Genomic DNA, 25,319 nt, shown 5'->3' on the forward strand with positions numbered 1-25,319 from the left:
ACGTTGAGCAGATTACAGGGCGAAGGCTGGGTCAGTAGAGGATTTTCAGGTCGGGGCACCAATGCAGCATCACCTCCGGGAGCTGCACTGGCTAGTTTCCCGCGAAGCGGCCTGCAGAGGACGGTGAGTAACTGCGGTGCGGAAGAGGTGAGCGGGAACGGTGGGCTGTCGGGGAGGGAGAGCGGCTGGTTCTACGAGGAGGCGGTGTGGACTCGGCGCTGGGTGGGTCATTCCGAGGCGTGAAGCGACGGGGTCCATAGTCATAACGGCGGTCGACGTAGGGCAAAGGTCGGGGAGGTGCGGACCAACGGCTGCGGCAGTGGCGGGAGATGTGGCCTACGCGCGAGCACGTAAAGCAGATCGGCCGGTCGTCAGGGGTACGGCACTCATCCGGATTGCGATACCTTGTGTAACTTGGGACGAAGGTGTTGCGGGCCGTAGCAGTAGCGACCACGGGAGAGATGGGGCTCGCACTCCGAGGTTCGACGGGACGATGGCTGGAGGGCATGCCCAAGTTGGCGACCTCCTGGCGGACGACAGCTTGAATAAGGGATATTGTGGCCAGGGTGTTGTCCGACAAGGGCGCGTTGGGCGTAACAGGAGCCAGCGCCTCCAGTTCACGGCGCACGATGCGAGTCACGTTGTCGGGGTTGGAAGGCTGCCTTAGTGTCGGCAGATCCTCGCACGTGGAACTGGCCGCTGTGTTAGGCAGGCGGTCGAAGCGGTGTGCAATGCGCCGGTGCTTGGCCTGCTCGAAGCGTCGACACACCTGCAGAACGGAGTCAACCGTAGAGCAGTCCCGGCATAGAAGAAGGTGGAAGGCATCGTCGGCAATGCCTTTAAGAATGTAGCCTACCTTATCGTCTTCGGTCATGTTGGGATCGACCTTTCGGCACAGTGCCAAGCCGTCTTGAATGTATGTAATATATGATTCAGTGGCCGTTTGGGCGCGAGCTGCAAGTTCTTTTTTGGCAGCAAGCTGACGGCCAACTGGTTTCCCAAACAGGCCGCGGAGCTTTTGCTTGCAGGCATCCCACGTGGCAATCTCTTCTTCGTGGGTTTCGAACCAGACGCGTGCGGTGCCGGCGAGATAAAATATTACATTGGCCAGCATCAGCGTGGCGTCCCACCTGTTGTGGTGGCTAACACGCTCATAAAGCGAGAGCCAGTCCTCGACGTCCACGCCATCTGTACCGCAGAATGCGCCCGGGTCGCGAGGGTGGGCTACGACGACAGTTGGCGTGGCAGGCGCAGACGGAGGGACCGGGTCGGTAGTCATTTTGCCGGTTCGGCCCGTCGTCTCGTCGGCTCGTCGGGTCATCGGCATGTCGGCTCGAACCCGCGACCTCCACCAAAAGATGTTACGGGGATGTTACGGCGGTAAGTCTATATTGGCGGCTGCTCTGAGATGGCCAGCACTCAGCTCAGAACCGAGCGCCCAGCTACCAACTGTCAACGTCGTCGTCGTTCAGCGCACCGCCACTTCTTCGTTCATGATTCGTCCACTTGTAACAATATATACAGGAACTGTACAGCTACCGTAGTCCGCCATGAAGTCAGCAATAAAATTCCAATAAGGAACGGCGTCAAGCAAGGAGACGCGATCTCGCCAATGCTAGTCACCGCCTGTTTACAAGACGTGTTCCGAGCCCTTATTGGAAACAGTTGGGGACGAGATTTAACGGAGAATAATCAAGTTAATGGCGATTCGCATATAAAATTGTGTTGCTAAGTATCTCAGAAGATGAGCTGCAACGCATGATCAATGAGTTAGACAGGAAGAGCAGAAGGTAGGTCCAAAAACAAGCATGAAGAAGACCAAAGTAATGTTCAACAATCTAGCAAGGCAACAGCAGGGGCACTTAGGGCACGCAGTGACAACTGATTCGGATCATCAGAGGGAATTGATTAGAAGGGTAAGAATGGAGTGTAGCGCACATGGCAGATTCTCTCAGATCATCCATGGCAGTTTACTAATATTAATTAAGAGAAAATTATTCAACATCGGTATCTTACCGGTACTCACCTACTGCGCAGAAACATGGAGGCTATCGAAAAGGGTTCAGCTTAAGTTAAGGACAACGCAACGAGGCATGGAAAGAAAAATGATAGGTGTAATGTTAAGAGACCGGAAGCGGACAGAGCGGTTGAGGGAACAAACACGTGTTAATGCTATCCTAGTCGAAATCAAGAGGAAGAAATGGGCTTGGGCAGAGCATGTAATGCGAATGCGAGATAACCGCTGGTCCTTAAGGGTAACAGAGTGGATTCCAAGGGAAAGCAATCCTAGCAGGGGGCGGCAGAAGGTTAAGTAAGTGGATGACATTAGGAAGTTTGCAGGCATAGGGTGGGCGCAGCTGGCAAATGACAGAGTTAATTGCAGAGACATGGGGGAATCCTTTGCCCTGCAGTGGGTGTAGTCAGGCTGATGATGATGGTGACTCATTGGCATCCACTGCTGTCAGGCCATACACCTACAGAGGAAGCTCTCACAGAGCCTTATAGATTCTTTAGATGTGGATTGGGAACAAGTGTCGCTAGGAGTGAATGCAGAATACTGCAGTAATCTGAGATTCGCTGATGGCATTGTCTTGCTATATCACAGGAGTATTAGTTGCAAAACATGACCAGTGCAGGCAAAGAAAAACCGTGGGTCTAATTTATTCAGAAAACTCGAGTAGTATTCCGAGGTTTTGGAAAAAAAACAGCAGTTTACGATTGGTAGCGTGGCGCTGCAAGTGGTATGGGAATAAATTCGACTTATGGCAGGCAGTGACCGCAGATCCGAATCACTAGAAGGAAATAACTAGAAGAATAAGATAACGGTGAAGCGCATATGGCAGGTTCTCTCAGATCATTCTCTCAGGGCAGTTTACCAATATATGTCAAGAGAAAAGTATACAACCGCTGTACCTTACCGGTACTCACCAGCGGGGCAGGAACGTGGAGGCCAGCGAAAAGCTTTCAGCTCAAGGACAACGCAGCGAGCTATGTAAAAAAATGGTGTGTAGTGTGACGTTAAGAGACCGGAAGCGGACAGAGTGGGTGAGGGAACAAACGCGTGTTAATGATATCCGAGTCGAAATCAAGAGGAAGAAATGGGCTTGGGGAGAGCATGTAATGTGAATGCAAGATAACCGCTGGTCTTTAAGGGTAACGGAGTGGATTCCAAGAGAAGACAAGCGTAGCAGGGGGCGGCAGAAATATCAGCGGATGAGAGGTAGCCGCGCCAAGCATAGGGTATGGTTAATTGCACAGATATGGGAAAGGCTTACGATGGCGACGTTCTTCTGACTGGCGGCGCCTCTTGCGCCTCTTAACCGGTGATGCCTCTTTCCGTCTTCTTGGCTTTTTCCTGTGTTGGTCTCTTTTGAATGCGCAACGTGATTCTTCAAAGCAATGCACCAACTAGCCCAACAAGAAGTTCTTCTAAACTACCTTGCGCAGGGCTACGACTCACTGGAGGAGTACGAGAGCTACTTCTCCAAAATTGTCATTTCCAACAGCGAAGAGACCAGGGCTTCTGCTAGCGAGGTAAGCTGGGTTCTCCTGCTTCTTTCTGTTGAACTTTATGTCGTCAATGATGATTAGCTTCGCATGGCACAACCCTCCACATTTAACGCGATAGTGTTAACACTATCGCGAGAGCAGGAAGTGGACGTTGAAGAGCCCCAATAATTAAACTAGAAACGAAGCAGACATCATACTCCGCAAGGGTAGAAACTTTGGCGAGTCGGTAACAGTGATCCATGGTATGTGAGTGTAGCACAAAACAGGACAAGAGACATAGAAAGTGCCTGTGTTGTGTGCGTCTTTCTTCGCCCTTTTCCCGTTTTTCGCTACAGTCACATACCATGGATCAGGCGTCATACTCTGCGCTCACCCCGATATTGTGGAGGAGGTGGAGCTTCTCGGAAAGGTGCGTTGTAGCGACCACAGAGTGGTAAGGTGTTGAATTAGCTTAGACTGAAGGAGGGAACGGAAGAAATTAGTGAAGCGGAAGACAAATAACTATTCAGCGTTAGGAGAGAAAGGAAAGGAATTCAGGGTATCGCTGCAGAACAGATATTCAGCTTTTAAAACGATCTTAAGACATTTAAAAGATCTTAACGTTCAAACAATGGTGATTAACCTGGCAGCTATCATAACAGGGTGCGCAGTGGAAGTAGGCGGTGGGATAGTTCGACGGGATAACGGCAAGCTATCTCAGAGGAAGAATAATCTTTGTAAGAAACACTAAAAGCATACAAGCGTGTAATATTGACAGAATAGAACTGGCAGAGCTATCAAATTTAATAAATAAACGCAAGGTAGCCCACATAAGGAAGTTTAATATGGAGAAAATCAAGCATGCTCTAAAGAACGGAGGTACCCTAAAAGCAGTGAAGAGGAAATTCGGCATAGGTAAAAACCAGATGTATGCGCTAAGAGACAAAAAGGGCATGATCATTAGCATTACGGATAAGATAGTTACAGCTGTACATCCGGCGGGTAACGAAAGAGGAAAAAAAGCCTCAGGAGCAATGCAAAAGGGTGAAGCAGCTGTTGAGGATCTGGTAATAGCAGATCTCTTGAAGAATTGAAGGGAGATTAAGCTAGAAAAAGTAGCCACCCTGTGTACGTAATTGCGGAATGCCCTATGGCCGAGTTATTCAGTTCCTTGTGGACGCAAGTCAACCTAATAAAGAGTTTTGTTTGGAAGCCTTTCCCGCTCTCTTCCTGCGCCAGACTGCCGTCACTACTACGTGATATTTATCTATTTTGTTGTTTATTTATTTAATTTATTAATTTATTTATTTCAGATATACTGCCAGCCTGCAATAAAGGCCTTAGGCAGGAGTGGGACGCACATACATTGTTTAAAGAAAAAACACGCAAAAAAGGAAAACCAGCTTAACTAGAGGGAAACGTAAAAAATCAAACATGATCACCCCGATTGGGACCTGGGACCGAACACGCTTTTCGTACAGTAAATGTGACGATCAGAAAGAAACAATTAAAGGAAACAATATAATTAAAAGCAGATATATGAAACCATGCGCACAAAAAACGATAACAGCGATATAGAAGCACAATGCCAGAACAGATAATATTAAGAACGCAAACCACATGCACGAGAAACACTAGCAGTAATAAAGGAGCACTACACGCGAACATATCCAGAACAATTTTTGATTTTGATAGCATACACTCGATAGTGGGGCATTCCGCAGTGTCAGCAGGAAGTGCGTTCCACTGGCTGACTTTTCTAGGGAAGAAAATATTTTCAAACGCGTTGATTTTTGCAGGTGTATTCTTTTATGTTTTTGGAATGATTTGTGCGCGCAGTGCGCCGAATAACAGGTTCTATATATAGGTTCTGGTTTATCCCTTGTTTACTATGGCACATGAGATGCATGCACTTAGAAGATATACTGCGTGTATATCCTCCTCTATATCTTCAGTGGTTCATGAAAGCGACGTAGCTGTAAAGGATCTAACTTAGCTTTCTGTACAACAGCAGTTGCTGAAGTCTGTCAACTGTATGCCCTATAAACGAATATAGCTCTTTTTTGTTTTCTAGTTCAATATTCATAGTGAATTTCATCTCAGTATGAGAATCCCATAATGCCGAAGCACATTCAAGAAGTGGCCGGATGAATGTTTTTTGAGCTAGAAGTTTTAATTCTTGAGTGGACTGTCGTAGGGTTCTTCGCAATTAACCAAGTTTTTGCATAGCCCTTTTTTTTTCAATATAACACATATGTTCATTCCACCAGAGATCAGAGGTCAGAACTATACCTAAATATTTAAAACTTTCAACGGATGTCAGGAGGTGACCATTAATGGTGTAGGGAAAAGTTAGTGGCTCCCTTTAACGTGTGATTGTCATTGCAGCTGTTTTTTTTCTTATTTATTTTCTTTTGCCATCTTGTGCACCAATTTTCTATTTTAGCTAGCGATAAGTTTCACTAAGACTGGTCATTGAAATGTTTAATTTCTTGGTAAATAAAGCAGTCATCTGCAAAAAAGTTCTATTTTCACTGACACATCGGTTATAATATCATTATTGAATACTAAAATTAAAATAGGCCTTTGAACAGGCCCCTGCGGAACGCCCGACCGTACCGGCTCATAACTGGAACACACACCTTCTATCGACACACACTGGTGCCGCGAGGAAAGATAACACCACTATCCAGGAAAGGAATGTGTAATTTCTAAGTATTGGTCGTCGCAACTTTAACCACAACTTCTGGTGGGAAACACAAACGCTTTTTCAAAATCTAAAAGGACAACATCCATTTGGCTCTGTCTATCTATAGCTGCTGCAAAGTCATGTACTGCCTCAAGTAGTTGAGCGACCGTTGATACCGGTCCCCTGCGGAAACCATGATTCCGAGGATCTAATAAATCGTGTTGTTCAAAAAATGGGGATATGTGTTTAAAGATCAAGTTTCATAATTTTCCCGCACATGCATAAAAGTGAAATCGGCCAGTAAGACGTAAGAAGTGATTGTTTTCTGCTTTGGGTATAGGTGTGATGTTAGCATACTTCCAATCATTAGGAAGTGCTGCTTCTGACAAATATTCTCTAAATATAAGGGATAGATACTTAGCGCACCATTCTGCATACCTGAAAAAGGTGTTAGGTATCCTATCAATCCTTGCGGTTTTTGTACGTCAATATCAAGTAAGAGCGATAGAGCGCGTTTTTCAGATATACATAAAATATTAATCGGAGATTTCGTGTCATTGACAGCAAACTGCGGTTTCTTGCCATCATCTGTATATATGGAGCCAAAAACTGATTGAAAGAAGTTGCTATTTGAGATTTGTCAGTGACAGTTACATCTGCAACGGACATACGGGGAATGGGTCTTTTCTAGATGAAAAATGTAGCTAGTACTTAGCAGGTGATGAAAAAATAAAGTTTTTCATAGCTTTATTTTGGTAGTTATATTTTGCTGTTTTTATCGATCTCTTGAGTTGTTGGCGCATGTCGATAAGTCTCAGAACATTAGCCGCAGAGGGGCACTGGCGGATTTTTTTTCATACCTTTTTCTTTTTTCTTTCTGGGCGTACATTTTTTTTGTGATCCAAAGATTAGTGCTGCGTACAAATTTGCAACTACGTGGCACATACTCATCCACAGATTTCAACACGATTTTTTAACGTTAACCATAAATTTGTGGCAGAGCATGAACCAGACTCATAGCAAGAAGTGAAATTGAAAAAGGAGCTATCTAGTGCATCCAAATTCCCAACGTCAACAGACTCATCCCCACGTGTGAAGTTCGGAAATACACGCTTTTCGTTCTTGCATTTCGTAATGGCGTTCAGATGTTACTTTAAACATACCATATTGTGATTCGATGTGCCGTCCATGACTTGCAGTTTTGGTTCACCGCGAAGCAGTTCACCCGACACAAAAAATAAATCTAAAATAGAGGCGTTACATTTTTAATACGTGTGGGCTGCCTTAATAGCTGGGTTAAGTCACGGAAAAGAAAATCAACGAACGGCTTTGCAAAACTTGACAAAGCTTCAGGGAAACCGTTAGTCCAATCGATTGATTGAATATTAAAATCACCCCCTAAAGGTAAGTTAGAATATTTTGTGCACTCACATAAAAAGCAATTCTTTTTATCAAAGAAAGTGGTGTCAGCGCTATGAGGCCTATAAAATGCCCCTATGTTTAAAGTAAGCTCATTCAAGCAGATTTTAATAACGACAGACTCAACACCAGATATGTCAGGAAGCCAAACTGCAACAGTGTTTCTCTTAACATTATTGTAACTCCACCGCCTTCGATCCGTTCGATAGATTCAGTGGCCGGGTGGTGTTACTTCGTTGTCGCCGATTTCGGCGTGTAACCAATTGTCCAGAAAGGGGTTGTTACGCCGAAAAGGACAACACATAGCAAGCGAGACGGGACAAGTGCAACTTCCAACTGTTTATTCACCGCGAATGCGAATGAATATAAGGACAACAATCACGATGGGTAGCAAGAAACACACATGCGCGCGAGGGTTGCACAAAAAAAAAGAGATAAGGGAGGCACACAGGTGTCTCACCCCCGTGCATCTAAAAAGTAGTTTCATTCTTATACAGTTGCTTTTGTTATAGAAGGCCTCCAACCATAGCATTGCATGCATCAACTGTCGTACCATAGCTCTAGTCTTCATTTTTTCCGGAGGCGATAGCACTATGGAATGGCCTACGAAATCCCATCGCATCATGCACTAACCGCAAATCATTCCGGGAAAAACTAAACGACCATTTTTCATGAGAGCGAAAAGTTGTTACCATATTCACCTCGGCACTTTGAACAGCTGTTTATTGTTACTTTTCTTTTTATGCCATGCCTTTGGCGCTGTATTTTTCTCTTGTATTGGTTCAGTGTTGCATATATATTTTTTTAAAATTTTTGTCTTCTTTCGATCCCGTGCAATCAACTTAGCATTGTATGCGCGGCACAAAATCATTTAACTGTTAAATACTCTTTAATTATTGTTCTCTCTTATCCATTTATTCGTTCTCAGTTTTGATCTTGATTTTGCTCCCCCCTTATGCAATGCCTTCGGGCCTTTAAGGGAAAAAATAAATGAAATGAAATAAAATGAAACGAAATGAAATCTCCAGGACAGTCTTGGCGTCACATTGCCCCCAAAAAAGAAACCTTGCAGAGTATGTGCCAGAACGACGTGGTCATCACTGGCAAATATGATATTGCAGACACCGTTAATGATTATTTTTACTCCTTTTTTACAGGCTACGATGAACATAACCTATATTTTAGCGACTACAAAGACCTTCCGGCTATTAGTAACGTTTTGTATCGAGAGGAAGGTGTCAATCTAGACGTCAAGAAATCACCTGGTGTAAATGACATAGCAAACAGTCTTTTTTTAACAAGCTACGCAGAAAGGTGCGGGAAATACCTCACCCTCATAGTATTTAGAAAGTCCTTGGCATGCGCCGAACTTCCAACCGACTGCAAATACGCTCAAATTACACCTATCCTAAATGTTTACAACCTGTCGCAAACGCATATTTAGAGCGATTTCAGTGCTGCGCACTCGAGCCCAATAACTGGAAAAAATAATTTACCAATACATCTCCGTTTTTCTTCAGAGTAACAAAGTAACTGATATGCGACAGCACAGAATTCGGAAAGGGCAGTCCACAGTAACCAACTACCTCAAACAATTAATGATCTCGCTGCCTTATTCCACAAGTATAAATAAGTAGACATTATTTTTTTAGGCTGCAAAAAAAGCTTTCGATCACGTGTCTTATCCTAAACTATTGTTAAAGCTAAAATCGCTACTTGGTTTGGTTTATGGGAGTTTAACGTCCCACAGCAGCTCCGCCTATCAGGGTGCCGTAGTGAAGGCCTCCGGCAATTTAGACCACCTGGGGTTCTTTAACGCGCACAGATATTGCACAGTACACGGGCCTCTAGAATATCACCTTCATCGAAAGTCGACCGCCGCGGCCGGGACCGAACCCGCGTCTTTCGTGTCAGCAGCCGAACGTCATAACCACTGAGCCACCGAGGCGGGCATTAAAAATCGCTACTTAAGAATGGTGCCCTGCTAGCGTGGATTGAAGTTTATCTTTTGTGCCGTCGTCAGAATGTTAAGATTGACAATGTGTCCTCTAAGCCTGCTTTAGTCGAGTTCGGAATCGCTCAGGGATCGGTGCTTTGGCCATTCTTTTTTGAAGCGAAAGATTTACTGGCCTAGCGGCGCATATTTCGCTGTGGGCTGCAGTTTGACCTTGAACGTCCTTGCTGCGCCGCTGCTATAGCAACGCATCACGTGACTTCGCCGCGCCACCGAGCCGAGTCTTCGCCGTCGCTGCGCCGGGGCCTGAACACGTGATCTAGCCGAGCAGACGCGGCTTGTCGTCTGTAACGTTGAGTGCGTTCCGCACACTGGATATCAGTGCGCCCACCCTGCCACCCTGGCAGGTGGCCGTTAATGGCTGATCGCGAGAGGTTCGTCACCCAATGAACGCGTCGGCCTATTACAGCAGTGCCACTTGTCTGCCACAACTTTGTCAAAGCTGATACATGCAGCCCATATATATCTCTCTCACCGCCACCACGTGCCTCAAAGTGCGATTGAGGCGTCCACTGACCCAGGGAGCCAGTTAAGCACCCTTCCTTCCTCAAAATCATCGGTGTCTGGAACGTTGCCAACGCCAATGAACACAGTGAACGCCGACAGCTTTCGCTTTGTATATCCTGGATTAGCTGAGCTAATCCACATTAATTTTTTAACTCTTCATTAATCACATTGACTGTGAGATCCCCTTCAAAATCAAACTTTTTTATAGATGGCTGTGTAATTTAAAATGAAATCTGCAGTTCCGAATATCAGGTTGATTTAAACGCTTCGCTGCCCAAAATAGAAGAATGCCGCAACAAATGGCAAATGACCATAAACTGCAAACAACTGTAGCAATGTCGGTCACTCGCAGAAAGAATCCTTTACACTTCACAAATTGCCTTGACGTCCATTCTTCAGATATAGATTGCTTTAGATAAAACCATGCTTTAGACATAGATATATATCGGAGTAATAATTACACGCGACTTGAGATGGAACGTGCTCATATGATGTGCCGAATAAAAGGCAATGAAAAAGGCCGGGGCCACTGGCAAAATCCACACACGACATAAAACTATTACCATATAAAACATGCATACATACATACATACATATAAAACACATACACCTACGCGCAGACGGATATCACTAAACTTGCAAAGGTACAACTCTAATCGGTAAGATTCATCTATAAAAGGCGCACATACCCAACCTAGGTCTCACTTGACGTACACTAAGCCTGGCCTCAAACCTTTACCCAGAACGGATGAAACTTCTTTGTTTGCTTTAGCACGACCAGCTAGGAATTGCGCCGCCCCCACGGCTCAGTTGTTATGGCGCTCGGCTGCTGACCTTTCTTTAAAGCGAAATTTATTGCCCCATGGCATCATTGATGGTTTAAGGTGCGATGAATGATGTAGTAGAGATTAAATGAATGAAAAAAGGTTAGCTGATTTGATTAAGTCCGGTAGAGAACGATGGTACGGTCCCTGCGTCCAGGCAATGTATGAAGCAGGGTTGCTTGGTGAAAGATTTGCTACCATCAGGTGCCGGATCATTGTAGGCTTGAGAGCTGGGCAGTCCCAGAGTAAGTGATGAATGTCGGCCTCAATGTCCTCGTGTTTACATATCGGACACCCTGGCCGAGATAAGAATTCTCGGTACTGAGGCCACTTCCGAGTGGTTGATGGCTGGTGTGAGGGCAACCCCGACCCGGAACCTCCTAAGCGCAACCTCCTCTGCACGGGTAAGACCGCAGGGGAGGGTTACCGCACACGGAGGGATGAGAGCACATGTACGGCGCCGGAGGAGTCCCTTTCATGATGAAAGGAGGATAAAATTTTTCAAATGAAGGAGCCGAGGCGGTGATGAGTTTGTATTCGCAAGGCGGGTCGCTAAATCTGCCTGGCTTTGATAGGTCAGCAGATTCCGTGGGACCCACTCAATACGTACTGGCGGCGGGATGCGTGCCGCGAGCCAATGGATGTCCTGACATATCGTGGGACAGCGGTTAACATGTCGTAGCAACCGGACAACTTGAAGGGCATCAGTGCGGATGACAACGCGGGCCGCAGGGAACATAGTTATGTCGGCCACGGAGCAGAGTGCTTCTTGAACTGCAACGAGCTCAGCACAAAAGGACGAAGGGGGTTCTGTAAGCTGAAACCAAGAGGTTTGATTCAGGGCAGGTATGCACGGGCAGTAGATAGCTGTTGTTGCTTTGCAGTCTTGTATGCTTGCGTCTACGTAGACAATGGATCCTTCAGGCAGACAAGCATCTTATTCCTAAAATTTCTGGCGAAGCAACGATGCCGAATGAGCAGATGTTGGCCACGATTATCTGTTGGCTTGTTGTCGCTGAGCCGTACAAACTTCCATGAGGGAAAAACTGGCGTTGGCGGCTGAAGAATGGAGTGTGACGTTGCATTAGTCCTCAGTGCATGCGTGGAGTGCGATAGACTGGCTGCACACTGGCTGCACCAGCTCATCAATGGTATTGAGCTGCGCATCCTCTTGTAAAGCTATGACCGGTGTGATGCGTGGCAGGCACGTAATGGTCCTCATAGCCTCTCGGTTCCCGGCTTCAAGGCGATCCCATTGGGCTCTTGTACGATGTTGAAACTGGGCTGCAGAACTGCCCTCACCAATTGCCGTGCAACGAACGAGCCTGCGCCACCAGTTTTAGGGGCAATTCTTCTAATCAAACCCTAAGTCTGAATAGCTTGCCTTTTTGCCTGAGAAAGCCATGCAGTCGCTGATCCTGATTGGCGAATCATTAAGCCAAGGATTTTTACACTCGGACTTTCCTGTAGTGTGGTGCCTGATAGACAAAGACGGACTGAACTTGCAGCAAGTTTACGGCGTCCCCAGCGGTTGGCGACTGACGTGTATGTTGTTTTATGCACGGATAGGTGAAGTCCGATGGATGATGCGTAATTACAGGTAACATCCAAGGCAGATTGAAGGGCAGCCTCCTGAGTACGGAGATCTTGGTGAGTACTCCACACCGTGATGTTGTCAGTGTACTGAAGAAATTTTATGTCACGGATGTCATGTAAGCGCCAAGCCAGCGGGATGAAAGCAATATTAAATAATGTCGGTGACAATACTGATCCCTGAGGCACGCCGCAGAGAGGAACATATGATCCGACCGCTTCGCCGCTGAGGCGTATTGCAAATTTTCTGTCTTCCAAAGATGATTGGACAAAACTACGCACTCTCAGAGGGAGATGAAGCATGTCAAGGGGGTTCAGAATGGCTGCATGACTGATGTTGTGATATGCCTTTTCAACGTCCATTGCTAAAATAGTACGCACATTGCGGCTGCGGGTAGATGACAAAACTGCAGATGCTAAGACAGCCAACCCGTCCTCTGTACCAATATATGGACGAAAGCCGATTTGTGCTAGGTGATAAAAACGGTGCTGCTCTAGCCACCATGACAATCGTGTGACTAGCATTTCCTTCGCCAGCTTGCACAGCGTAGGAGTTAAGGAGATAGGTCGCAAGTTGGCAAGGTCCGTCGGAGGCTTTCCTGGTTTCGGGATAGGAATCACGACAGCGGATTTCCAGCTCTCGGGCACTACGCCATCCAACCATACCTTGTTTATGGTGTCAAGTAGTTGAGGGAGTGCAACGCTACTCAGGTTCTTGTACATCTCGCACTGAATATTGTGCGGGCCGGGCGCTGCCTTCCGTTTCGCATCTATTGCAGCCAGCAACTCAGGCATAGAGAATGGACACGCAATTCCATCTACGTCGACATCAGAGAGCATTTGATATACATACGCTGGGATGCCTACCATATTTAAACTAGCGGATGAGGAAGGCACAGCATCGTATTTTGGGAAAAACTTGCGCGCTGCTTCTTTGGCGAAATCATCTGGCGACCAGTAAGCCGCGAAGCATGCGGTTGCCGCTGCGTCAGTCGAACGGCGACTGCGTTCCATTGTACGGAATGTTTGCCAGAGAGAGGCATTCGAGGATTTTGCAGAAAATTGTTCGCACCACGCATGCCACTGCCGCCGAGAGAGGTCGCGTTCATATTTGCGTGCCTTAGCTGTAATATAGTGCAATCGCATACGTGCCTGCGACGAAGTAGTGTCTCGTAGCAGCCAGCTCGGCTTGACGGCGTGCCGTCCACAAGAAGGCCGAGGTCTGGTGCCGGTCGACCAACATCAGTCCAGGTGGTAGTTGCAGCACGGTTGAGAGCTGTTTGTATGCGCTAAACAAGGATACACGAAGAATCTGAGAAGACCGATGATGATAGGGTGATGATCACTTCCCCAGCAGTCTGGCTCCATGTGCCAGGAGGGAGTACCCGGACCCGACCACCACGTCAAGTCTGGAGCATAGGAAGCACTGCGAGTTTGACGCACTGGCCGTGTTGCTGTCCCAGGATGGTTGAGCAGCACAAATTGGGCATCCGTGAAGCCGTCCCGCACACGCCTGCCACGAGGGCTTGAAGTGGGGTACCCCCAATCCTGGTGAGGGGCGTTAAAGTCGCCTCCGACTAAAATCGGACACCCGGGATACTGCCGACGGACACTTGTTAACCAGCCAAGATTAATACGTGAGGAAGCACCACCGGCTGGTTTAACGTAAAATCAAACGACCACAACGGTTCCCTTCTTAAGTTTCGCAGCCACTGCCACTACCTCTTGATACGACGTGCACCAGTTTTCGAGAGCAAGGCGTACATGCTGAAAACGTGAGTCCACATAAAACGCCGCCTTTCCCGGGAGAGCAGCAGTTTGTACACGACGGTCTATCATTGAAGCAGACATGTAGGCACTGAAGCCTGGAATCGATGGCAAGGCGTTTTTTTTTCCTGTAGCAGCATGGCCCATACCTGGAGCTTGTGAATTTGTAGTCGGGTCTTGAGCTCTCCCGCCTTCGTGGAAATGCCTCTGCAGTTCCACTGCAGCACACCAGCACAACTGGAACTTGCCATTTCCAGTTACTAGCCCAAGCGTTGTAGAATCACGGACGTCTGGTTGGACAACTGGTCGACCATAGACCGGAGCAAAGAGGCCGCAGAGTTGTCCAATGGCATTGCGGTAATCTGGGAAGAGGCGGCAGGAAATGACACTGGTGGACGGCAGGAAGACGATGTTGCTGCGCCATTGATAGATGTGACGGATGATTCCGCTGCCCGTCTACATCGAGCGAGCAGTTGACGGTGTTGCCGGAGCTTGGTGACCTGCTCTAAAAGACGTGCGATTTGTTCGTCGACTGCAGCCATATCGTCCTGCGGCAGTTGAGGCACACTGCGCTGCTCTGTTTGCTGTTTTCGGAGGCGTTCTTTTCGCACAGTACCTTTAGAAGGCTGCTGAGCTCAAGGATCATGCGAGGTGTGCTCAGGGAGCTCCGGCCACTCGTCGTCAACCCACTGGAGAACTGCGAACCGATTGGATGTCTGCAATGAAGTTATACTGTCTCGTATTGGTCAATGCTTAGTTATTCGTCGACGAGCCAGTTGTGTTGCCTTTTGTTTTGTCGGACAGCTTGGAGATGTTATCTTGTGGTCGTCGGATGTACGAAGGCCGCATCGATAAGCCACTTTCCCTTCCGATGTACTTTCACCGGCAGCAGTGAAAGGGCAGGATTTGCGCATATGTCCTGTACGGAAGCAGTTATAGAAATATACCGCACTCGGTTTATATGGCCGAGGCCGTAAAATACAGCCATAATAGTACAGACGAGCTGGAAGTGTCACAAGGCCTCGAAAGGTTACTATGTAAGAGCGCCCCTTTCCCATGCATCAGGCCTGGATGACACGGTGCCTGGGACAGTACAGCTCACGCTGGAGTTCAGTTTGATCATCAGTGATGTCGACGTTGTAGACGACGCAGCGCTGCAAGTCGGAGCCTTCTACTAAATACACTTGTACTGCACTGAGATTTCGCCTGTCAGTGAAATACTGGTGAACGTTTGCAGCCGTTCTACGGCAGTCATAGTCGGAAGCCACACTGCAATGATGTTGGACTTTGTCCTGGCTGTGAAGCCCCGAAAACCTTTGGTTCCGAGGCAGGCGTCCAAGTTAGCTTGTAAAATCTTGTTCGGTATATCCATGAGGCTTTTGTTGGCCAGTGATTTAATGGTCACTTTGTAAGAAGACGATCCGGGTGTAGGCTCCACCGAGTCCTCGATCGTAAGACAAGTGCGCTTACCTTGGGAGTCATCACTTGCCGAATATGGAATCGGTTGGCTGTCGTTTTAGGGGCGCTTGTGAGTTGCGCGAGGGCACTTTTGCACGGGTAGAGGTGCTGATAAGTCCATTGGAATGCCCTGTTCATCATGTCGTGCGGTTTGAGGCCCATCCGGTGGTGTAGAGTTTATGGCCATGTGCCCTGGTGGCAGATCACTCACGAGCAGTCCGACATTTCGGGAAGTCAGGAGGGGTGCATCTGCCGATGAACTGGGAGCACAAAGCTGGACCTGGCCCCGCGGATCAGGCGTCGACTGCGTGGCAGGTGCTGCCACGAGAGACGCTGGCAGAGCTAGCTCCGCCAGCGTGGCAGCGGAGGCACTAAACCTAGTGTCAGTGCTCAGCTCAGCTGCACTCATTCATGGTTCCCAGGAGGCCTCAGACGGTGGGAGGACGTCCGGAGCTTCTTCAGAAGGCGAGGATGCAGTTCTCTTCAAATAGGGCACGTATTTACGTGGATGGCGAGGTTTTCATGAAGAGCGATGTGCAGCCATTTTAGCAGGGACACACTTGTTCTCCCGGCTGCTGACCTGAAAGAGGCCGGTTTGATCCCAGCCGCGGCGGTCGAATTTCGATGGAGGCGAAATCCTAGAGGTTCCTGTACATCAAAGTTTTTAACTTCATTGGTGTTTTTATGTTTTGCCGTGTTGTTGGCGTTTTTATGTTGACCGTCACGATTGTAAAATTTTTTGCTTTCTTTCGTTGCTAATATTCCTGTGTTAATTGTTGGCTCCTCTAGTGTTTTCAGCGTTTTTACTTCCCCTTCCTCGCTTTCATGTCTTTTTTTAACGTGTCGGTGTTGGCTTACGATTGTTCATAAATTTTTTCTTCATGCGTACTGTCATACCGTCAGGATTTGTTTTTTCTTCCAGGTGTCTCCAGGTTTGGTTTTTTTTGCGCCTGGTTGACCTTCCTGTTGTATAAGTTTAGGCTGCGCAACATTTTTTACCTGATTTGGTTTCCTTTGTAGGAAGATTTCCTATATTTTGCCTTGATCTGATTCTGTACTTTTCTTCTTAGTCACGTAAGGCCTTGCCTCGCTTCTTCGTACCTGAAGTTTTTGTGTGACCTTTCGTTTGGTTTTTGAAGCGAAAACCTTCACTACGCTAGGTAAAGCAGTCGTCGCGTAGGCCGGAGAATGACCTTGAACGACCTTCAGCCAACCACGTCAGCCGTCTATGAATATATGTGGCACAGTTATGGTGCCGAACCCTTGACCGCTGACCTCGACCTATGACCTTCAGTGGATCTTTGACCTCTGACTTTTGAGATTGGGTTACCATTGGGATGACCTTTGAACATCCTATGGGGTGATATGAAGCCACGCATGTGATAGCACGTCATAGCCACGTGGTCGTGTAAGTATATACAGAACGGCTGTCGCGAGCGTGTAGCGGAGCTTCCATGGACATGCCTCAGAGGCTTAGGAAGCGTGCTTTTAGCTGATTTCCAGGGTTAGCCAAGTTAAGCCGCTACCAATTTTGTTATGCGGCAAGCGATAGCAAACCTACTCAGACGTAGACAAATCGCGCTATCTTTTTTATTTGTTTTGTTCGTGGTCATGTGGCCTTATAGGTCACTTCTTAAATACTGGTCCGCCTCATCTTTCAAAATAAAAGCTGATAGTTCAGCGCCTCGTCCCGTCCTATAGTTGTTCTTGTGCATCGTCTTTAGTACGCTGGTAGCATGGAACCTAGTTCTCCTCTGTCCGCTAATCCATGATAGACCGCTCTTTAGCAAAGTATACGCCTCATCTGTCCTTCTAACCTCACCAAGCCCTAAGACATACTACCATCTTCGACATAACTGCAGCGCGAGAAAGGACAAACACAATGAACGAAAAACACTCACGACACTGACGCAGATATTGTCTTGTCGCGGGTGTTCTCATTCCATTGTGTTCGTCTTTTTTCGCGCTGCAGTTATGTCGAACCTGAACAACCAACTTGCGCACAAGCTCATCTTACTAAAGCATATTACTTCTACTGTGGACCCTTCTTTCGATGCTACAATTATTTCCTTTTGTCGATGCTTTAATTACCAAAAATTGTCTGTGGTTCAGCTCTGGTTAAACCTGGTTGAATTGCGAAAGCTCGCTTAGCTGCTTTGGCTTCTCGTCGTTTTCGCAATCGTTCTACTCGTTGTTCCTCTGTTTCCTGGGTACGTTGCAACCTCTTTCTATCATTCTTAGCTTGCTTAGCTTTCTCCTTAGAATTTAACTGTTCCGAAGCAGCAGAGCAACTATATTCAGATATAGACTCTTCATGGGTGTCACAAAATTCGGCGTATCTTCGAAAAAACCCGGCGCTGCGTGTAACCAATCGCGCCCGCGCGCGGTAAAATAAAACAAAAAAACAGCGGGGAAGGAACACCGGGGCTGCGTAACTTTCCACTCAGCTCGGCGGCGCGGCGCCTCGGGAGGCGCCTCGGGACGCATGGCCGCGCGCGGCGTCGATTTTTGTCGAATATCGGAGTTTTTGCTCGTTGTCCACGGAAACGGGTAACTTTAACCGCGCCAAATTGATAGGGGACACAACCTGGGCCAGAGGGCGCTGCGGACGCCAGTGAACAGCGCCCTCTCCGAGCGATTCCTCCTAATTGATCCGGCAGGACGACGAACTTCGCCACTGACTTGTGTGCGTTGCCTGGCGCGCACGTGTAGAAACGAGTTTCGCGCGCACGCACTCGTTCTTTCTGGCTCGCGCTTCGGCGCCGTTGAGAGAGGATCTTGCTTCGCGCTATGCTCTCTCCACTCGTGCATGGACGCCGCTCTGAGTGAAGAGCGCGCCCGCTCGAGGGTTTTCCGCACGCTTTGACACTGCTACGAAAATTTTGCTCGCGCTTTCGTGGTTTAGAGAGGGAGCAGCTCGTGTGCGCGGCGTCAAGCAAACACTCCAAAAGGGCGCTGCTTTCGTCACGCCCTAGTTTTGTTCCCAGAGCGCATAACCACGTGGTGTACGAAGTGAAAACTGAAAATTAGCCTACCTTCCAACAAAGCTGCGGCACGAATGTGTTTCGCGTTTTTTTTTTCTTCGTGTCTTCAAATAGTGCTAGCTCGGTTCTATCTGATTGCTTCCGCCGTGCGTGCTGGTGACATGTTCCTGCTACCTTTTTCTTTTCCCTTTGCGCGATGTTTCAATGGATTTGGCGCTATGTTTCTCACCCCCGTGTCACAGATCAAATCGCGCCGCGTTTAGATTTGTGCGAAATACGAAAGCGTATTTCGCAATATAGGTGCGCATTAATGAATCCCATTCTGTTGAGCTTTGAGAGTGTTAGCATGGGCGTGCGGCTGATGCGACCAATATGGTACCGCATTGCCGTTCCTACCGGTGTCGCTCTTGCTTAGCCGCTTCTGCCATATGGTCGTATTTACAGCATATGGCGTATTTACCATACGGATATCTAAAAATAATACCTGTTATTACGGAGCCCTTCAGAAACGGCTTTGCGCACAATCTACAGTACAGAATTAGGACGTTAAACTCACAAACCGCTGGCACAACTAAGTTTTGATGCGCATCGACGGGGCACGTAACACTATTGCGCGGCCGCCCGAGGTCAAGCTCAGTGTTGTTGGCGTTACCGAAAAAAAGTAACTAAATACGTTACTGGTTACGTTAAAAAAGGAGCGCGTTACCACTCTACGTTACCTACAAAAAAGGTAGCGCGTAATCGTTACCGTTACCGAAAAAAGGTACCGTACGTTACTTTGCCGTTACTTCATGGCCATAAATGTTAAGTTTTCGTCACCTGAAGAACTTACGAAAACAATTTTATAAAGCTCACATTTCCCAAAAAGCAACTAGCCTAAACAACGGTTTTTCGCGATATCCTCATTTAACGAGAATACTTTGCACAAATGTGCAGGAGCTTAGCAATGTTATAGTAGCCTAAAGATGCCTGTAGTTACATGTGTTCGATTCTAACTGTGTATTACATAATGAAGCCATGTTATGAATGTGACATTAAACACAAAATGACACTCCGTCATCAATTCTAACTTTACAAAGAAAAAATCGCTAAACTCTCAACAAATTTGGAGTAATTCTGAAAAATGTGATGTTCCAAAATGATCGGCATGCTTCCACTCTGTAGAAAGTTGTGTGTGTGTGAGTGGTTTGGGAAGGGAAGGTGGTGAAGGCAAGTGTGTGAATGCGTGTTCGTGCAGGTTTTTTGTGCTCTATGGCTATTCCGTCTTTTTTTAGTAGGATGCGTTGTCAAGGGCAGCTGTTTTCTGGCATGCATGCGAACCCCAACACGGGCTGTCGGGAGCACCTGTGCATTTTGTTTATTTACATCACTTTAGGTGCTCTGCGCTTTTTTTTTCTAAAAAATGGGGCGGAGTGGGTCACAACTGGAACAAAAAGTAACTAGTAACGTGGCACATCCCGTTACCGAAAAATGTTAACGTAAGTACGTTACCCGTTACAGTTCCGAATTGGTAACGACTACGTTACTAATGTACCGAAAAAAGCAATGCGTTACTGGTAACGCCGTTACTTGTAACGGGTTACGGACAACAATGGTCTAGCTACAGTGTAATTTGCAGACCCACACTGCTACTCGTGTGTACGACAGAGACACAAGGTTAGTTCACATGCGGAATCGTATCTGCCATCTTCGCCTTCGCAGTTGTATGCGCTGCCACTTTACATGGTGTCGGCCGAGTAAGTGCACATATATTAAGTGCCCGCCAGCGCTCTCTCCTGTTGCCGCTGGTGATGGATAAGTAGTACTATTTTTATTCAATACTGCAGCGCGCGTAATGCACCGGTACTTCGCATTGAACGATTCCTGCCACCTGGGTAATTTCTGTTGACAGCGCTCACGTCAGTAAGCAAATGCGTCATTCCATAGAAGCCCACAAGTCGTTGAGTTGAGTTGAGTGGTTGTAAACTACCGGTGGGATTAGCCTTGCAGTTGCTGCCGGCAATTGCTCCACCGTAGCGACACTTAAATAGAAATCACAGAAACACTGTCCGCAAAAACCCAAATAGACACTCCTGAGGTCACCATGTGGAGGCCAAATCCGTGTCCCGCAGGTAAAGTAGAAGAAGGCGAGAAGCATCCCTTCTACTCGACTGGCTCCCGCGCGGGAAAACAATGTCCTGAAGAGAACTGTGAGGAACTCGTGACTTCTTGAGGGATCAAAACGACGCCACACTTTTTCGCCACCTTTTTTTTTTTTGGCGTCGATCTTGTTTTGACTGCCCCGAAGAAACTAGTGCCCCGAAGAAACTTGCGCGGTTCCATCTTTCTTTGCTACTATAACAACAGGCGACGAACACAGGCTCGTCGACGGCTGTATCACGTCGTCCTGGAGCATTTCTTGAACTTGACGGCGAATGGCATCACGCTCCTTTGAAGAGATCCGGTAAGGCGGCTGGCATAACGGCCGCTGGTTGGCGTCGACTATAATTCGGTGCTTTGCGAGCTGTGCCTGCCTAACCTAGAGGTCGGGGCGAAGCAGTCACAGAAAGACTGGATAACGCTTTCGAGGCAGCGTTTCTGATTAGACGGGAGGTACGGGTTCACGTCAGTTTTTATGGGAGTGGTCGGTGCCTCCACTGATGCCGAGGCTTCGGACAAAGCGTGCTGTCCCGCGATGTCGCCGAGTTCTTCGAAATAACAAACAACTGTTCTACCGGGTAAACACTGAGCTTCACAGCCGAAATTGGTTACCAAGAGCTCGGTTTGGCCATTGTTCAGCTCAACAATTCAGCGAGCAACACAGACTTGCCGACCAAGGAGCAGCGACATGTTGGTTTCAGCGATGCCACGAGTTCCAGCGATGTTGTCGCAATCTACGGTAACAAACATGCTAGCTTTCGACGGGATTAATACGTGGTCGTCAAAGACGCGTAACTTAGTCCCGCGTGGCTCGGAATCGCCGTCAACAGGGGGTTGAGTGGAAAAATTAAACGACAAGCTCCTGAAGGTTGACGGCAGCACTGTACTCCCGAAGGAAATCCAAACCAAGTATCAGGTCTTTGGAGCACTCGGGCAGCACAGCAAAGCAACCAGGGAAAGTAGCACCGCGGATCTGGATTCGTGACGTGCAGACGCCAATTGGCGTAACCACATGGCCGCCAGCGGTGCGGATCTGTGGTCCAGACCAAGGGGTCAGAACCTTTCTGAGGGCCATGGCTAACCGACTGCTCATTACAGAAAAATCAGCGCCGGTATCCACAAGTGCGGTCACATCGCGATTATCAGCGATTACTGGTATTTCGGCAGACAACAGACGGTCGCAGCACGTCGTTGTCGTTGAGGTCGTCGGGTGAGGTCGTCGTCAATCGGATCGTAGAGGTGAATCGTCGGGTGGAGGCTCTTGACTTGATCCAATAGCGGCGGCCCCACCTCCGGTGGACACCGTCTTCAGTTTTCCCGATGTGGGGACGCTCCTCTGAACTGGCTAGAAAAAGACGGGCGGCTTGGCGAAGAAAACCGCCTTGGGGATGGCGACCGGGACTGGCGTCACCGCGAGGTCGTTGGCTGCACGTTATCGGACAGATACTGCTCGATGTCCCGCGGCCGTTCTCCGTAGCGTGGTCGAGGTGCGTCAGGTGAAAACCCCTTTAAGCCTGCGGTAGGGGCAGTGGCGGAGGATGTGGCCGGGCTCCCCACAGTGGTAGCAGAGCGGCCTATTGTTTGGCGTACGCCAAACGCGCGCTTTGCTCATGGTGGACAGGGGCTCCTGCGGTACGACGGGTACAGCTGCAGTTGGGTACCGCTGTGAAGGCACAGGAGTGACGGGGGAAAAGGCTTGTTTCACCGTCCCAGGACGACTTTGTAGGGCTTGACTGTATGTCATCACATTGGGCGCTGGCTGCGGAGCTGGTGACGACTGAACAGCTCGCCAGACTTCATCTCGGACCACGTCCGGTATGGCAGCGCCGCTGGACTGTGGAGCTTCGAAGCGAAGTTTCTCGAGTTCTTCGCGCACCAGGCTCCTCAGAAGCTCTCGAAGCTCCTCTGTGGGTAGTGACGAGGGCGTATAGTGGTGAGCGGCTGCTACACTAGCTTGACGGCCGTAGTGCGCGCCCCGTTCTTGCAGAGAACGCTCCATGCTTGTTGCCTCCTTGGCAAAGTCGGCCACCGTTCTTGGCGGGTCACGTACCAGTCCGGCAAACAATTGCTCTTTGACGCCGCGCATCAAGTGGCGTACCTTCTTGTCCTCGGGCATAGCAGGGTCGGCGCGATTGAAGAGCCGCGTCATATCCTCGATGAACATGGCAGCGCTCTTGTTCGGCTGCTGGGACCTCGATTGCAAGGCGATTTCAGCCTTCTCCTTTCGTTCGCTGGTGCTGAACGTGGCTAAGAGCTCTCGGCGAAAGATCTCCCAGTTAGTGAAGGAAGCTTCGTGGTCCTCATACCACGTCTTACCCGAGTCCTGTAGTGCGAAGTACACGTTCAGCAATTTGCGCTCGCCGTCCGCTCGTTGAAGCCCGCCACACGGTCAAAGCTGGCCAACCAGTCTTCGACGTCCTCAAACCTCTCACCGTGGAATGATGGGGGCGGCCGAGGTGTGTGAAGGACGAACGGTGGGGCATTCCCGGAAAGCAGACTTGTCTGGTTAGCCCTAGCGGACGTCATGGCCCTTGCTGATCTTGCGAGTTGACCGAACTCTGGTTGTGGCCTCGCAGGCGGCGGCTCGCCTTGTGGATTGGTGTTGTAGCCACGTGTTGGGAACTGACGTCAAGAGTGTCCTCGAGGTCAGCGTACATGGACCGTTACCCAGCGGCTCCACCAAATGTCACTGATAAACGGTGGTGGTGGTAGTGGTTTTATTAAAAAAATTAGTAAAAAGGAAGGAAAAAATTTTTTGCTAGCCCCGGCATCTGCCATCGATACTGAAGCACCTGAGCTGGGGCAGCGGAAATAAAGGATAGCAGGCAGAATGGAGAAATGAAATGAGAGAGGTGAGGGGCAGGAAGAGTGGATAGGGGGAGAAGTAATATGTACAAACTATTTACACAATAAACGGTCGAAGCACTCAAACCAGGTTTAATTAAACGTGCTGGGCGTGCAAGACAGCGGGGAGCTCGAGCGAGGAAGAAGATAAAAACCTCTAGCCCCTAGAGTGCGCAAGGCACGGCAAGTGTGGTGCCACTGGATTCATTGGTACTGTGGCAATACCAAAGAGAGCGCCAGCTCACACATCAGTAAGAACATAGGCTTGCAAGCAACATTGTTTGCACTTTTCAGGCACATCCAGAATTAATTGAGCGACCCTCTGCCAGATCGCCGTCTTCCGTTTCGAGCAGGCGATACTCAGAATATAGTAATTGGTCGCTAAAAGTACCGAAAGGTCGATGGACAAAATCGAAGGCGTACTAGATTCGCAGGAAACTGCTTCAGCACACTTTTGCACTCTATAAGAAAGTTGCGCATCCCTCCAAGAGAAAAATTTATCAGAGTCGCCGAGGGAAGACTTCTCGAGGTAGTCGAGAAAAAGAAATCCCATACCGCATGTCTTGACATGTGCTGCTCCCACTCCGCGTTGTGAGGCTCTGCGCGGCCGTTACAACTCTTGCCGTTAGCGTTTCACAAAACAAAATTCCTCGTTTAGCCTGAGGGGGCCTCACACTGAAGCTTGTTCATTCGCTCTAATTCGTCGGCGATTGGGCTCACAAATTCAACAGAAATTAATTTTCTCATAAGTCTACATTTCGCTTAATACTCCTGCTGCGAGGCAGCGTTCCCTGCATTTCGCCGCACTACAAAGAAACTTGCAGGGCAGCCCACTGATTCACAATTGATTGCAAGGCAGGTGCAACGCTGAGCCATTTTGAACACAGAAGCGGGTCTTTGAAAAGTTGGCCAGCACTGCTGCCATATAGTAAACTATATGTTAGGTAGTCAAGGTCGGTGATTAGCGCATCCCTTCTTACAGGCTAGCTGTAAGGAATGGCACACACGCTTTACAAGAACATGTTTTTCAAGCACGTATTTACAAGCATGTAGAGCAGATTAATTATATTTTCACTTTTTTTTGCACATATTCAGAAAAAAACACTTAGACCAAAAATAGCCATATAGCGAAAGGCAAATTTTTACGTCATCTCGGACAAAATGTAGCCCAATTTGACTATTAATAGCCCAATCTGGCAACCCTGGATTGGAGATGCATATTCTAGACGAGACCAGATAAGCGATTTGTAGGTGAGTAATTTCATGTGTCGTGGTGCATGTCGAAGGTTACGATTCAGAAATCCGAGAGATCTGTTTGCCGATGATAAGACGTTAGTGATATTAGTGCGCCACGAAATGTTACTGGTTAAGATTACGCCAAGGTATTTATAGTATTGTACAGGTTTAACAGCAGAGTTAAGGATAGTGTAGTTGAATACGAGGGTCTGTTGGCGACGATGAAAGGAGGTGGTGGTGGTAGCGTTTTTTTTTTATTAAAATAATGTAAAAAGGAAGGAAAAGATTTTTGCTAGCCCCGGCATCTGCCATCGATACTGAAGCACCTTAGCTGGGGCAGCGGAAAAAAACGATAG

The 25,319-nt window shown here is 48.1% G+C and overlaps 1 protein-coding gene across 2 annotated transcripts in view; it reads left to right on the forward strand.

The window, feature by feature from the left end:
- Nucleotides 1–25,319, forward strand: part of LOC144124453 (indolethylamine N-methyltransferase-like) — a 245,642-nt gene that overhangs the window by 148,470 nt on the left and 71,853 nt on the right. For both annotated transcript variants that reach the window (XM_077657127.1, XM_077657128.1), the window contains one exon: nt 3,448–3,534. In XM_077657127.1, the coding sequence (XP_077513253.1) occupies nt 3,448–3,534 (87 nt within the window). The remainder of the gene's footprint in view (nt 1–3,447; nt 3,535–25,319) is intronic.

The sequence above is a fragment of the Amblyomma americanum genome, chromosome 3 (assembly GCF_052857255.1).
Source record: "Amblyomma americanum isolate KBUSLIRL-KWMA chromosome 3, ASM5285725v1, whole genome shotgun sequence".
NCBI classification, from domain to species: Eukaryota; Metazoa; Arthropoda; class Arachnida; order Ixodida; family Ixodidae; genus Amblyomma; species Amblyomma americanum.